The following is a 14,034-nucleotide window of genomic DNA, read 5'->3' on the forward strand; positions in this document are numbered from 1 at the left end:
AAAAGAGCTATATTTGTTATTGCCACTTTCATAATTGTCTGATCTATTAAAATACAAAGTTAAATTACTCAATCAGTAAACACAAGAAAAACAAAGAACAAAACAGCAGAAGTTTTGGGTTTCTTAGGACACTGCTCCTCACTAAAAAAGTAATAAAAAAAACCATAAAGAATAATAGCTACACAAACCCCATCATTTTTTTTTACAAATGTATGATTTTTTTTCACCTGTTAAATAAAAAAAAAAAATATCCACATGTGGTATTGCCCTGATCATACTAACCTGGAGAATCATGATTCAGATGAACCTTCACCAGAGTATATCCCGTAAAAACAAAACTGAAAAAAAACATGTCAGAATTGCATTTGTTTCCCATTTTCACACTTGACATTGTATTTCTGCTTATCAATACATTGAACAATAAAATAAATGACAGCAGTCAAACCAAGAGGTCATCCCACAAAAAGCAAGCCCTCCTAAAGCTTTGTAGGTGGAAAACTAAAAAAGTTATGGCTCTTGGAAGGAAAAAAAGTTCAACAACAAATATTGGCTTTCCCCAAAATGATGCACATAACATTCAAAGCCGACATAGAAGTTTAGAATCGGAAAAGTTAATCTGATAAGTAGATATATACAATATTTAGTGGCAGGTTCTTATATGGTATAACTGGGGTATGTCCTAACATGACGGCAACATTCACTGCTGATTTGCCATAAATGTAGAGACTTTTCTGCCCTTTTTGTTTCACGTGTTCTATGGTTGCCTGTGTATGGTTGTGCACTCCTGTTCCTACACCCCCGCCTGTTCAGAAGCACAGCCCTGCCCTATGTGTACACAGGTTGCTATGCAGCCTTGTCTCCTGGTGACATTTGTTCTCTAATGGTGTCGCTGGCAGCAGAGTTTTGCTTCTTAGCTGCCAGCAGTGACATCCATAGCATAGTCGTTCTCTTTCCCTGAAACTTGAATTTTGGTCCTTTTGAGGATGAGTAACAGCAGCCTGAGCAATGCCAGTGGTTGCGCGTCTCCATCCAGTGCCCCTAGAACTGAATCAGCATATGGAAGCAAATGTATCGATGTGAATAGCAATGAAGCCTTTCGCTTGCTATCTCCAAGTCCGTCTCGAGGTGATACTGAGGTATTCTTATATTTCATGCTTATGTGTTTCATTCTGTTGTGTCTCTTTGCACTTAACAAGATCTTTTTCAGCCATCATCTAAAAAGTTGCATTTAATAATGTTTATCTCATCCCCCCATGGATGTAGCTTCTACGGAGCCATGGCACACTAAGTGATACTTTCTCAGCCCGTCTTTGACTCTTACCAGTGGTGTAACTAGAGTCCTAAGGGCCCCAATACAAAATTTGGACCTGGGCCCCCACTAGCATGTTGGTCAGATGTTGATCTACATCAGGAGTCTCAAACTCTTGCTGGGTATATGGGCCACACATAGAAAAAAAAATGAATTTTGGGGGCCACATGCTTTGCAGGACAAAGTGTCATTTTTAGTGATACCATATATTTTTTCTATATACCTTTGGATCACTTTTTTTTAAGAATTTTTGCTCCTTTATGTTATTTTTTTTTTTTAAATGCCATTCATCGTATGGGTTATGGTGTGGTGTTATAGCTTGAGTCATTCATTACAGATGTGGCAATAACAAACAGGCACCTTTTTTGCTTATTTAGTTCATACATAAAAAAGATTTTTTAATGGTAAAAAAGTCAAGCTTTATTTTGAATTTTTTTTTACTTTTTCCTGTACATTTTATCCCATTCTTGTAAGTAATACTGTCAATACAAGTAGAACAAGAAAGGCTGCGGAGAAACCATCACATGTTTCTCAACGCTGGCAGGAAACTAGCCAGGTCTTTCACCGGGAAGGAACAACCACGGGAAGGGCAGTCTCCAGTCAAGAAGACCACCTATGCCAAACATGGTATTCCCCCATAGGAATTGATGGGCATTATGTGACATTACTGCTTTGAATGTCAAGGATTTATTTTTATTAAAGCAATTGGTGAACGAGGGAATGGGGTGGACTGTTTACTCAAATAAGAAAGCCTGCGGAGACACCATCACATGTTTCTCAATGCTGGCAGGAAACTAGCCAGGTCTTTCACCGGGAAGGAACAACCACGGGAAGGGCAGTCTCCAGTCAAGGAGACCACCTATGTCAAACATGGTATCCATCCACAGACAGCTGTTTCGGGGTATTTGCCCCTCATCAGTATGGAGTAGGAAACTGGCTAGTGGGAGCAATGCCTAGTAGAAGACTACATAAGCAAGGATGGCTGACCTTAGGGAGATCAACATCCAACACCGCGGAGACACCATTACGTGTTTCTCAACGCAGTGATTCTAGAGCAATGCCCCCTGGGAAATATTCAGAACAAGAAAGCCTGCGGAGACACCATCACATGTTTCTCAACGCTGGCAGGAAACTAGCCAGGTCTTTCACCGGGAAGGAACAACCACGGGAAGGGCAGTCTCCAGTCAAGGAGACCACCTATACCAAACATGGTATCCATCCACAGACAGCTGTTTCGGGGTATTTGCCCCTCATCAGTGTGGAGAAGGAAACTGGCTAGTGGGAGCAATGCCTAGTAGAAGACTACATAAGCAAGGATGGTTGACCTTAGGGAGATCAGCATCCAAAACCGCGGAGACACCATCACGTGTTTCTCAACGCAGTGATTCTAGAGCAATGCCCCCTGGGAAATATTCAGAACAAGAAAGCCTGCAGAGACACCATCACATGTTTCTCAACGCTGGCAGGAAACTAGCCAGGTCTATTCCACACTGATGAGGGGCAAATACCCCGAAACAGCTGTCTGTGGAAGGATACCATGTTTGGCAAAGGTGGTCTCCTTGACTGGAGACTGCCCTTCCCGTGGTTGTTCCTTCCCGGTGAAAGACCTGGCTAATTTCCTGCCAGCGTGATGGTGTCTCCGCTGTGTTGCATGTTGATCTCCCTAAGGTCAACCATCTTTGCTTATGTAGTCAATACAAGTAGCACCATATAGTAATTTTGGCCAACAGCTTGTAGTAATGTTCCCATCCTGGTCCCCTTCTTGTAGTAACGTGCCCCATCCTGATCCTCATGTTCTAGTAATGTCCCCCATTCTGGTTACCTTCTTGTAGTAATATGCCCATCCTTGTAGTAATGTGCTCATCCTGTAGTAATGTCAGAGCTTCCACCTTTTATGCCTCGAGAGTCGAGAGTTGGAACTTCCCAAATCATGGCTCAATAAATAATTAATAATGTATGGGCCACAATGGGGAATATTACTAATATCCACTTTCTGCCCCATATGCAGTAATCTTGCCTCCCAATACAGTTATTATGTACCCCCACTTGCTACCATAATCTACTAATGTATGTTCCCCATTCTGGCCCCCATATAGTAATTATCTAGCGTATCTTGTAATAATGTCTCTCATTCTTTAATAATGTTTCTCATTCTGAACACTATCCTTTAATAATGTCCCTCATCCTGGCCTCCATCCTGTAATAATCCCCGTCCTGTAAAAATGTCCTCCATTCTGGCTCCTTTCTTGTAACAGTGTCCCCCATATTGTAATAATGTCTTCTATCATGGCCAATATTCTGTACTAATGTCCACTGTCCTGTAATGATGTCATCCATCCTGACCTCTATGCTGCAATAATGTAATTGTCACATTAGGTACGGAGAAGTAGCAAGCAAACAGCAAAAGGGAAGGTGAACCCTGTGTCTAGGGAAGGGGGAGATGGTGACCCCTGACCGAACCTACTGCAGGTCCCTGGGGTCCCTCACTATCCTAGATAGGTTCCGCACCTATGCACCAAGCTGGATACCTGACTCTAGGCATCCCTAGTGTGAGAAGATTATTGAATGAGAGTGCAGTGCCCGGAAACCTGACCGTCAGTCAGGTGTAACTTGAGAAAAAGTGAAGGAAAATCCAGCATCCGCATATAAAATGAAAACATGGATGTATTGAAAAAATTAAAAACTATAAAAAAACATGACAAAATTGCAAGTAGACTAGATAGTCCATCTACGCGTTTCGAACAGTTAACCTGTTCATGATTAAGAACAGGTTATCTGTTTGAAACACGTAGACGGACTATCTAGTCTTCTTGGAATTTTGTCATGGTTTTTAATTTTTTCAATAAAGCCATGTTTTCATTTTATATGCAGATGCTGGATTTTCCTTCACTTTTTGTCTCAAAATCCCTAGTACTAAACCCTAAATATGGAATGGGTGGGATGAGCTTTGTCAACCCCACTAAACACTAGATAAGACACAAGGAGGACACATGGGGGAAAATGCATTAACTTCTTATCCACAGATGACTCAGGTAGAAGTTCAGCAAAGTTTCATCAACAATACTACAGATGCGTACACGCGCCTGCTTGGAACCAGAGATAAATGAACTGAATATTGTCACCTGCACAAGTCCAGGGAAGATGGGAGTCTTTAAGCACATGGAGAATACTGATAATCAGCAGCTGGATGGAAGGAGGGCACCACTGGGTCCTAAAGGGGAAGAGATGAAAACCCAGCGGTAAAGCTACCTAATGCAATGAATGGTAAAAACTGGAGGACAAGGAGTACAGTGCAAATGTGTTTAATAAATAGTAACTGGCACAAGAAAGATCAGCGGCAAACAGGCCGGCAGGTAAAATGGTTGTACATAGTCACAAGTATATGCAAATAAGTGACAGGCTGGGTCAAAGGTTAATACATACAAAATAGACAAGGCATCCAGCACAAATTGGGCATAATGTAAGGTTTTGACAATTGTTACAGGTTACCCTGTTGTCAGCGTCTGCTTTATTGCTGAGTGAGTATACGACTGACCCCTGCAACCAGCGAGCCTGCACTCCTCATGCATCCTATAGCACCATCCAGAGTCGCGGGGCCTTCCCCTACCCGTGGAGGGTAACATCATCTTGCTGCCCCACTCCAACACCCCCGGGTACTCCCAACGGCAGCGGCCGTACTTCCAATTACCGTACACCACGGGTGGCGTCACGAACTATATATATCTCCCCTGTAAATACCCTCTTTTTCATTTGAGTGTGGCCCCTAGCCCCCGGGTCCGGAGACCCTCGAGCCATGAGTCATCACCACCCCCGGATCCGAGCAGTTCGACCGCTGCAGGGGCGGCACAAGTGCATAAAGTGTTTGGATATCCGGGTATGTTTATGGCTATATGCGCATGTTGCGTAATTTCATGCGTTTACGCTGCATATTGCACTGCAACGTAAACGCATGCGTCCTGCGTTCCCAGCACAATCTTTGAAGATTGTGCATAATCCATCCGCACGTTGCGTTTGAGAGCGCAGCGATTTGCATGCTGAAATTTTGATCCAAATCGCTGCGCTCAAAAAAGTAACATGTCACTTATTTTGTGCGCTTTGGATGCAGCTCCCACTCTGTCTATGGGAGAGGCAGCAACCAGATCGCATGAAATCGGCATCTATTCTGCAGACACACTGCATCCATTACGCAGTGTTTCTGCAGCGATTTGAAGCGCACATGCACTGCCAAATCGCTGCAGATTTTTCAGCATGGACACCACGCAACGTGCGCACATAGCCTAAGGCTATATGCGCACTCTGCAGTTTTTCTGCACAGAAAGTGTGCACAGAGTGCCTGGAAATGTAAAAAAAATACGCTTGTAATGATGGTGCGTTTTTGCAGCGTTTTTTGCCGCGTTTTTGTTAATGCATTTTTAAAGGAGAAACAAAATATGATAGGAGAGGATAATTGAAAGATAGCTAGAATAGATGGATACATAGAAATAATAGATAGAAAGAATAGGTAAATAAGAAAGAACATATAGAATAGATAGTTAGAAAGAAAGAACAGAATAGCTTGATAGAGGAATAGCTAGCTTGCCCAGCTGTTTTTTTTTTTAATCTTTTGGGGGTAAAAAATTACGTGGGGTTCCCCCCATTTTTCATATCCAGCACAGGAAGAGCAGCAGCTGCAGGCTGCAACCCTCAGCCATCTGCTGTACCTTGACTGGTTATCAAAATAGAGAGGATCCCATGCTTTTTTTTTTTTTTAAATAATTTGATTTTTTTTTTTTTACAAAAAATTACGTGGGTTCCCCCCAATTTTCTTACACCAGCCAAGGTATAGCAGACAACTGGGGGCTAATATTATTAGGGTGGGAAGGGCAATCGTTATTTAGTCCTTTCCAGCCTAACAGTAGCAGCCCACAGCCACCCCCAGAAGTGGTGCATCCATAAGATGCGCCAATCCTGGCGCTGGGCCTGGCTCTTCCTGTTGCCCTGGTGCAGTGACAATTAGGGTATTAAGGAGTGAATAACAGCCCATAGTTGCTACTAAGCCCTAGCTAATGATGGCAGATGTCTATGAGACACTCCCCATCACTAATCTGTAAGTGAACGTAAATAAACACAAACACCCAAAAAATCCTTATAATGTGAAAAAATGTAAAAAAGTTCATAAGGTATGAATACTTTTTCAAGGCACTGTGCTATACCTGGGCTTCCCAGTATTGTGTATGGACACCCATCCACTGAATAATATTTTTTACTGCACACTCCCTCTCTAATTCAGTGTTTGGTTCCACAGACTGTATATGGACCAGCAGATACATGTGGATCTGAGATAATTTAGTATGATCGATTAGGAGGTCTCTGCAACTCTTTTGACCAAGGGCCCAAATGAACCTAGAATTGATTCCATTGTTAACCAACACCTACCTTTACAGTCAGGTGTTGTTCATGTCATCATTTAAAGGGAACTTGTCACGTCCAGATATGCTATATACCTGCACAAAGGTCAATCTTCCGATAAGTTGCATTTATATTCCATGTAGCTGACTTACTGGAGCAATGGCTACAGGGAGAAAATGCCTTTTTATTCTCCCTTTAGCTGCTCACTTCCAGTCATTGGGGCACTGCAACAAGTTGTTACAGGAACCGGTCAGTTCTCAGTGACAGCAGTGTAATAACTCACCGATACTTTGACAACCTGCAGTAGGCTGTCAATCAGTGTGCCAGGGAGTGATTACAACAATGCTCACTGTGTACTGAGCAGTGCCTGTATCAACTCCTAGTACTGTCCCAATGACTGTTAAGTGAGTGGCTGCAGGGAAAATATCACTTTTTTTCTCCCTGTAGCTGTTGCTCCAGTATGTTGGCTACACAAGATTTATTTGCTGTTTCCCTGCAAATTAACTTTATATATAGGTAAATAATGTTTTTGGATGTGACAGATTCCCTTTAATCAAAGATCAAAAATAGTACTGTAATTTTTTATTAAAGGAAATCTGTCAACAGGTTTATGCTATGGAATCTGATAGTAGCATAACGTAGAGAGAGCCTGATTCCAGAAATGTATCACATACATTCTGTACTGTCTATAACTCCATCCAAACCTCTGATTGTCAGCTTACTGTATACACTAATACAAAAAAAGGTGGTCCAGCTCACCTGTCATCCAGAACCATGTAATCCTTCGAGGTGCACGAGGTCTGCCAGTCAGTCCATGCCGGTATAATTGCAAAGGATGAAAAAGGAAAAAGTGGGCCCAGCACCAATCCAGTGAAAATATAAAAAAACTTTATTGGTATGCTTTAAAAATAAGCCAGGAAACACACTGTACAATGTTATACCACAGACAAAACTTTACGCGTTTCGAACTTTAGTACATAAAAGCAAAAGAGTCCTTAGTCATAAGTACATTATGACTAAGGACTCTTTTACTTTTATATACTAAAGTCTGAAACGCGTAAAGTTTTGTCTGTGGTATAACATTGTACAGTGTGTTTCCTGGCTTATTTTTAAAGCATACCAATAAAGCTTTTCCATTTGTGACATTATTACTTGTTGTACTTTGTGGAGACCGCTAGTATTTATATATACTTTATTTATTTTGTTGATTAGATCAAGTAATTGTAATCCACTGGTAATTACTAGACAATACTGTAGCAAGACACCAGATCTTGTTCTCCTAATCATATGTTTTCTTCCTGAATTCTATATGTTTTTATCGATATTTTGAAATAACAATTATAATTAACAATTATTTGATGATAGACTAAATAGAGTCTTGTTCTCTATAGGATATACTTGAATTGGTAATATAAACTTTTATCAGTTATTGGACCAAATTACTTGATGCCTTTAATCAAAGACCTGGATACCTACTGGAAACAAATATAAAATTTCAACATTTCTAAAACTGTATTTAAACATTTTGATTGCTCATTGAATCTTTTTTTTAGGGACAAGATGACTATAACCCTAGAAGACATGTTGATCTCATGGATGAGTCAGCAGGAGCCAGTAAAGCTAAGAGGTAAGAAGATGAAGAAAAACTTGCCAAAAGTACTGAAAAAATACTCCTACCATTATATATGAATGTGGGATCCGTTATATACTCACATAGTGATTTAGTGACTAAGGCTGAGGCCACATGGGGTTATTTGCGAGTCCTCGCAGGACATTCGGCTCACGCTCGCAGCAAAAGCCGAGTGTCATGCGAGGTTCATTCGACTGTGGTCCGATCGTACGAACGATCAGACCACAGCTGCAGAGGGGGGGGGTGCAGCACTGCGGATTTATCTCCCTCACTCCTTCGTTGCCGGCTATTGTGATTCTCGCACTGCACTCACATTATACTGGTGTAAAGCGAGTGTAGTGCGATATTTCTCTCGCCCCATAGACTTGAATGGGTGTGAGTGAAACAGGATCACATTCCACCTACAGCATGCTGCGACTGTTTTCTCAGTCCGATTAGGACTGAGAAAATAATTGCTCATGGGAGCGGACGCATAGAGTAATATTGGTCCGAGTGGAATACAATGTTTTATCGCATTCCACTCGCATCGTTTTTCTCGTCGTGTGTCCTAGGCCTAATAGCTCTTATGTTCAAAAGATAAAACTATGGCCACATTTCATATTCTGCAGGTTTCCTTTTAGGTTATTTTCTTTTTTTGTCTTAGGCTGTGTGCGCACGTTGCGTATTTTTCTGTGTTTTGGCTGCGTTTACAACTGCACTGTGTCATTGACAAAATGGATGCGTTGTGCTTCCCCAGCAAAGTCTATGAGAATCATGCAAAATCCATGCGCACAATGCTTTTTGAAACGCAGCATTTTTGATTGTCAAAAACACTGTGTTTGAAGAAGCACAACATATCAATTGTTTTTGCCACTTTGGCTGCGTTCTACACCCATTGAAATCAATGAGTTGTAGAAAAACACTGCCAAAATGTTAAGCAGTGCGTTTGCATTATTGTTGAGATCCGCATGTTTTTTTTACTTAACAAAGGCAGGTCTTTCGTGTCTCTCTCTGTCGGTCGGTCTGTCGGTCGGTCTCTCTCTCTCTATCTCTCTCTCTGTCCATGTCAGTCTCTCCCTCCCACCCCCCTCTCATACTCACCGATCCCCGATCACCGGCGCGGCGCTGCACGGCGTTCACACTGTGGCGACTATTCGTCTTTTGAAAATGCCGGCTGCTCATTAATCCATCTCGTATTCCCTGCTTCCTCCACCCACCGGCGCCTATGATTGGTTGCAGTCAGACATGCCCCAACGCTGAGTGACAGCTCCTCACTGCAACCAATCACAGCCGCCGGGGGCGTGTCTATATCGAGCAGTAAAAAAATTAAATAAATAATTAAAAATGAAATGACGTGCGGTCCCTCCAATTTGGATACCAGCCAGGGTAAAGCCACACGGCCGAAGGCTGGTATTCCCAGGATGGGGAGCTCCACTTTATGGGGAGTCCCCCAGCCTAAAAATATCAGCCAGCAGCCGCCCGGAATTGCCGCATCCATTAGATGCGACAGTCCCGGGACTTTACCTGGCTCATTCTGAATTGCCCTGGTGGGGTGGCAAACAGGGTAATAAGGAGTTAATGGCAGCAGCCCATAGCTGCCACTAAGTCCTAGGTTAATCATGGCAGGCGTCTCCCCGAGATACCTTCCATGATTAACCTGTAAGTTAAAGAAAATAAACATACACATCCAAAAAATCCTTTATTTGTAATGATAGACAAAAAACCACCCTCTTTCAGCACTTTATTAACCCCTCAAAAACACCTCCAGGTCCGACGTAATCCACGCAAGGTCCCACGACGCTTTCAGCTCTGCTACATCGGAAGCTGACAGGAGCGGCAGTAACTCCGCCACTCCTGTGAGCTCCATGCAGCAACTGAAGTGAGTCGCGCGATCAGCTGTGCTGTCACTGAGGTTACTCGCGGCCACCACTCTCAGGAGGAGGACTGCAGCTATGGCTGCGAGTAACCTGAGTGAAAGCACAGCTGATCACGTGGCTCACTGCAGTCACTCAGGGGATTTGCGATCACAGGTGAGTCCTTCATGTGTGACCGCAAATCAAGCCGCGGCACACGCACAGATCCGTGTAATCACAATGAAGTCGGGTGAAGTTCATCCGAGTTCATTCTGATTGCGCGACACTGTCTCGCAGCCAGCCATGCTCTTTTTGACAGTGCGGTCCCACTCGGCTTGCTGCACGTCTATGGGGATGCTGCAGAGCCGAGTGGGACCGCACTGTCAAAAATGTGCGTTCTGGATGCTTTTCCCACTCTGTCTATGGCAGAGCAAGCATCCATAACACATGAAATGTGCGCACGTTGCGTTCTACCGAATGCATCACAGAATGCAGCTTTTTAGGCTGCGTTCTGAGATGCACATGCAGTGATTTACACGCTGCAGAATTGAACGAAACGTGCGTACATGGCCTTAGTGGTAGTCAATGGCAGCTTTTTTAGCCAAATTCTTCAACATAGCTTATGTGGTTCATGAATTTTGTGAAAAGTAAAAAATAGTCTTTAAATTTTTTATGACTTTTTAGCAAAAAAAGTTGCATGTTTCACAAAACGTTTCTGGTTTAAATAAAGAATGGGGTGCAGGGGGGGGTGGGGGCCTGTAATGCATTTGCAACCAAATTTACTGTATACAGTAGAAGCGATCAAACAATCTCATACTCATGTCCTCTAAGGGGACCATTGCAGTAAAAAGTATCCAAAAGCATGAAATAGAAAAAAAGCAAACAATTAAATCACAAAATACAGTATATCAGTACATCCCTCACATTTTTTTGTAAATATTTTATTATATCTTTTCATGGGACAACACTGAAGATATGACACTTTGATATAATGTAGTCAGTGTACAGCTTGTGTAAGGCCTCATTTACACGTCAGTATTTTTGACCAGTGTTTCATTAGCATTTGTATGCCAAAGCCAGGAGTGTCTCCAAAACAGAGATCAGGTGTCAATTTTTCAATTCCTCTCTGAGTTTCACTCCTGGCGTGGGAATACAAACACTGATGCAAAAATACTGACATGTGAATGAAGCCTAACGATGTAAATTTGATGTGATTTCTAAAAATAAACCTCAACACCTAGCCGTTAATGTCTAAACCACTGGCAACAAAAGTGAGTACACCCCTAAGTGAAAACAGCTAAATTGTGTCCAAAGTGTCAATATTTTGTGTGGCCATCTTTTATTTTAATCACTGGTTTAACCACTTAACGACCGCGGGCAGTAAAATTACTTCTTAGCGGTCATAGTGTTAATCCCACCCGGCTGCCGCGGGCAGCCGGGGGAATCCATGCACATGTCAGCTGATTTGTACAGCTGACATGTATGACTAGCAGGTACAAGCAGATCCGCGATCTGCCTGTACCTGTTAACCCCTTAAATAGAGCTTTCAAAATATGACAGCGCCATTATATTAGTGGTTGCGATAGAAGTTTACTCATCGCCCAATACTGGAAGTCACGTGACATGATCACGTAGATCCGATAGTTGTCATGGTAGCACAGGGTCATGGGATGACTCCTGTGGCTCAAAAGACTCAGGTCCTTTAACCGACAGCTGAGTACTGCAGGTTACAGGAGATGAGCATTTCTCCCTATCTGAGCGGTGCTGCTCTGATCGGGAGAAAGCAATCAGCGATCAGACTGCTGATCCTTGTAGTCCCCTCGGGGGACTATTTAAAAAAAATCCAAAAATCTATAAGTTTAAATCTCTCCCCTTAAGTCCCATTGAAAAGTAAAGGGTTAAAAAATTTTTTAAAAAAATACACATATTTGGTATCGAAGAGTTCAGAAATGCCCGATCTGTCAAAATATAAAATCAATGAATCTGATCGGTAAACGGCGTAGTGGCAAAAAAATTCCAAACGCCAAAATTAAGTTTTTTGGTTGCCACAAATTTTGCACATATGCAATAACTGGCGATCAAATTGTAGCATGTGAACAACAATGGTACTGTTAAAAACGTCAGCTCAAGACACAAAAGATAAGCCATCACTGAACCATAGATTGCGAAAAATGAGAATGCCACGAGTCAAGGAAAATGGCACAAAACGTGGGCTACTTTTTTGGACAAACTTCTGTTTTTTTTAATCCCTTAGATAAAAGTAAACCTATACATATTTGGTGTCTATGAACTCTTACCGACCTGAGGCATCACATTGACACATATGTTTTACCATATAGTGGACACGGTGAATAAAATATCTCAAAAACAATCGTGCAATCACACTTTTTTTTGCAATTTTTCCACACTTGGAATTTTTTTGCTATTTTCCAGTACACTATATGGTAAAACTCATGGTTTCACTTAAAAGTACAACTTGTTCCGCAAAAAAAGCCCTCACATGCCTATTCTCGTATTGATGGAAAAATAGAAAAGTTACGGCTCTTAGAAGAATGGTCGCGAAAAAAAAATGGAAAGCGCAAAATCAGCCAGTTGTGAAGGGGTTAAAACTCTTTGGCATGAAGCTCACTAGAGCTTCACAGGAACCACTGGATCCTCTTCCAATCCTCCATAATAACATTACAAAGCTTTTGGATGTTAGAGACCTTATGCCTCTCCACCTTCTGTTTGAGGGTGCCCTACAGATGCTTAATAGTGCTTAGGTCTGGAGACATGCTTGGCCTGTTCAGCATCTTTACTCTCAGTTTCTTTAGCAAGGCAATGGTTGTCTTGGATATGTGTTTGGGGTTGTTATTATGTTGAACTACTGCCCTGTTGCCCCGTTTCTGATAGGAGGGGGTCATGATCTGCATCAGTATGTCACAGCACATGTTGGTATTCATGGTTACCTCAATGAACTGGAACGCCCCACAGTGGCAGCACTTAGGCCATGTGCGCACTAGAAAGTGCCTTTTTCTTAAGGAAAAACTGGACCCTCTTAAAGAATCCCGCACCCGCGGTAAAAAACCGCACCAAAGCCGCAGCGAAATCCACATGCGGTTTTACCACAGTTTGCCGCGGATTTACCGTGGATTTTCCGCAGGTTGGTCCCTGCGGATTTTTACCATTTTCTATGACAAAAACCGCAGGTACCTGCAGAAAAGAAGTGACATGCTCATTAATTCCGCAGTGGAAAATCCACGGGTGAATCCGCTGGTATAAAAAAAAGCAGTGTGCGCACAGCATTTTTAAAAACCCATAGGTTTTGCTGGGGAATTGACTGCAGCAATGTTAGACCCATTTTCTGCAGCAAATACATGGCAATCCGCGGCAAAATCTGCGGTAAATCTGCAGTGTGCACACAGGGCCTTTTGTAGCTCCAAACCATGACACTCCCACCACCATGCTTGACTGTAGGTAATACACACTTGTCTTTGTACTACTCAGCTGGTTGCCGTCACACACACTTGACACCATCTGAACCAAATATGTTTATTTTTGTCTCATCAGACCACAGGACATGGTTCCAATAATCCATGTCCTTAGTCTGCTTGTCTTCAGTAAACTGTTTACCGGCTTTCTTGTGCATAATCTTTAGAAGGGTCGACAGCCATTCAGACCAATTTAATATAATGTGCGGCGTATGCTCTGAGCACTGACAGTTTCACTCCACACCCTTTTAACCACTGCAGCAATGCTTGCAGCACTCATACATCTATTTTGAAAAGTCAATCTCTGGATATGAGATTGAGCATGTGTATTCAAATTATCCGGTCCACCATGGCAAGGCCTGTTCTGAGTGCAACCTGTTTTGTTAAAACACTGTATGGTCTTGG

The 14,034-nt window shown here is 42.5% G+C and overlaps 1 protein-coding gene across 1 annotated transcript in view; it reads left to right on the forward strand.

Annotated features, from left to right (window-relative positions):
- Positions 1-983: 983 nt before the first annotated feature.
- CCDC170 (coiled-coil domain containing 170) overlaps positions 984-14,034 on the forward strand; it is a 199,444-nt gene continuing 186,393 nt past the window's right edge. The window contains exons 1-2 of the mRNA XM_075338162.1: positions 984-1,136; positions 8,251-8,324. Coding sequence (XP_075194277.1) covers positions 984-1,136; positions 8,251-8,324 — 227 coding nt within the window. The remainder of the gene's footprint in view (positions 1,137-8,250; positions 8,325-14,034) is intronic.

This window comes from Anomaloglossus baeobatrachus, chromosome 3 (assembly GCF_048569485.1).
Source record: "Anomaloglossus baeobatrachus isolate aAnoBae1 chromosome 3, aAnoBae1.hap1, whole genome shotgun sequence".
NCBI lineage: Eukaryota > Metazoa > Chordata > Amphibia > Anura > Aromobatidae > Anomaloglossus > Anomaloglossus baeobatrachus.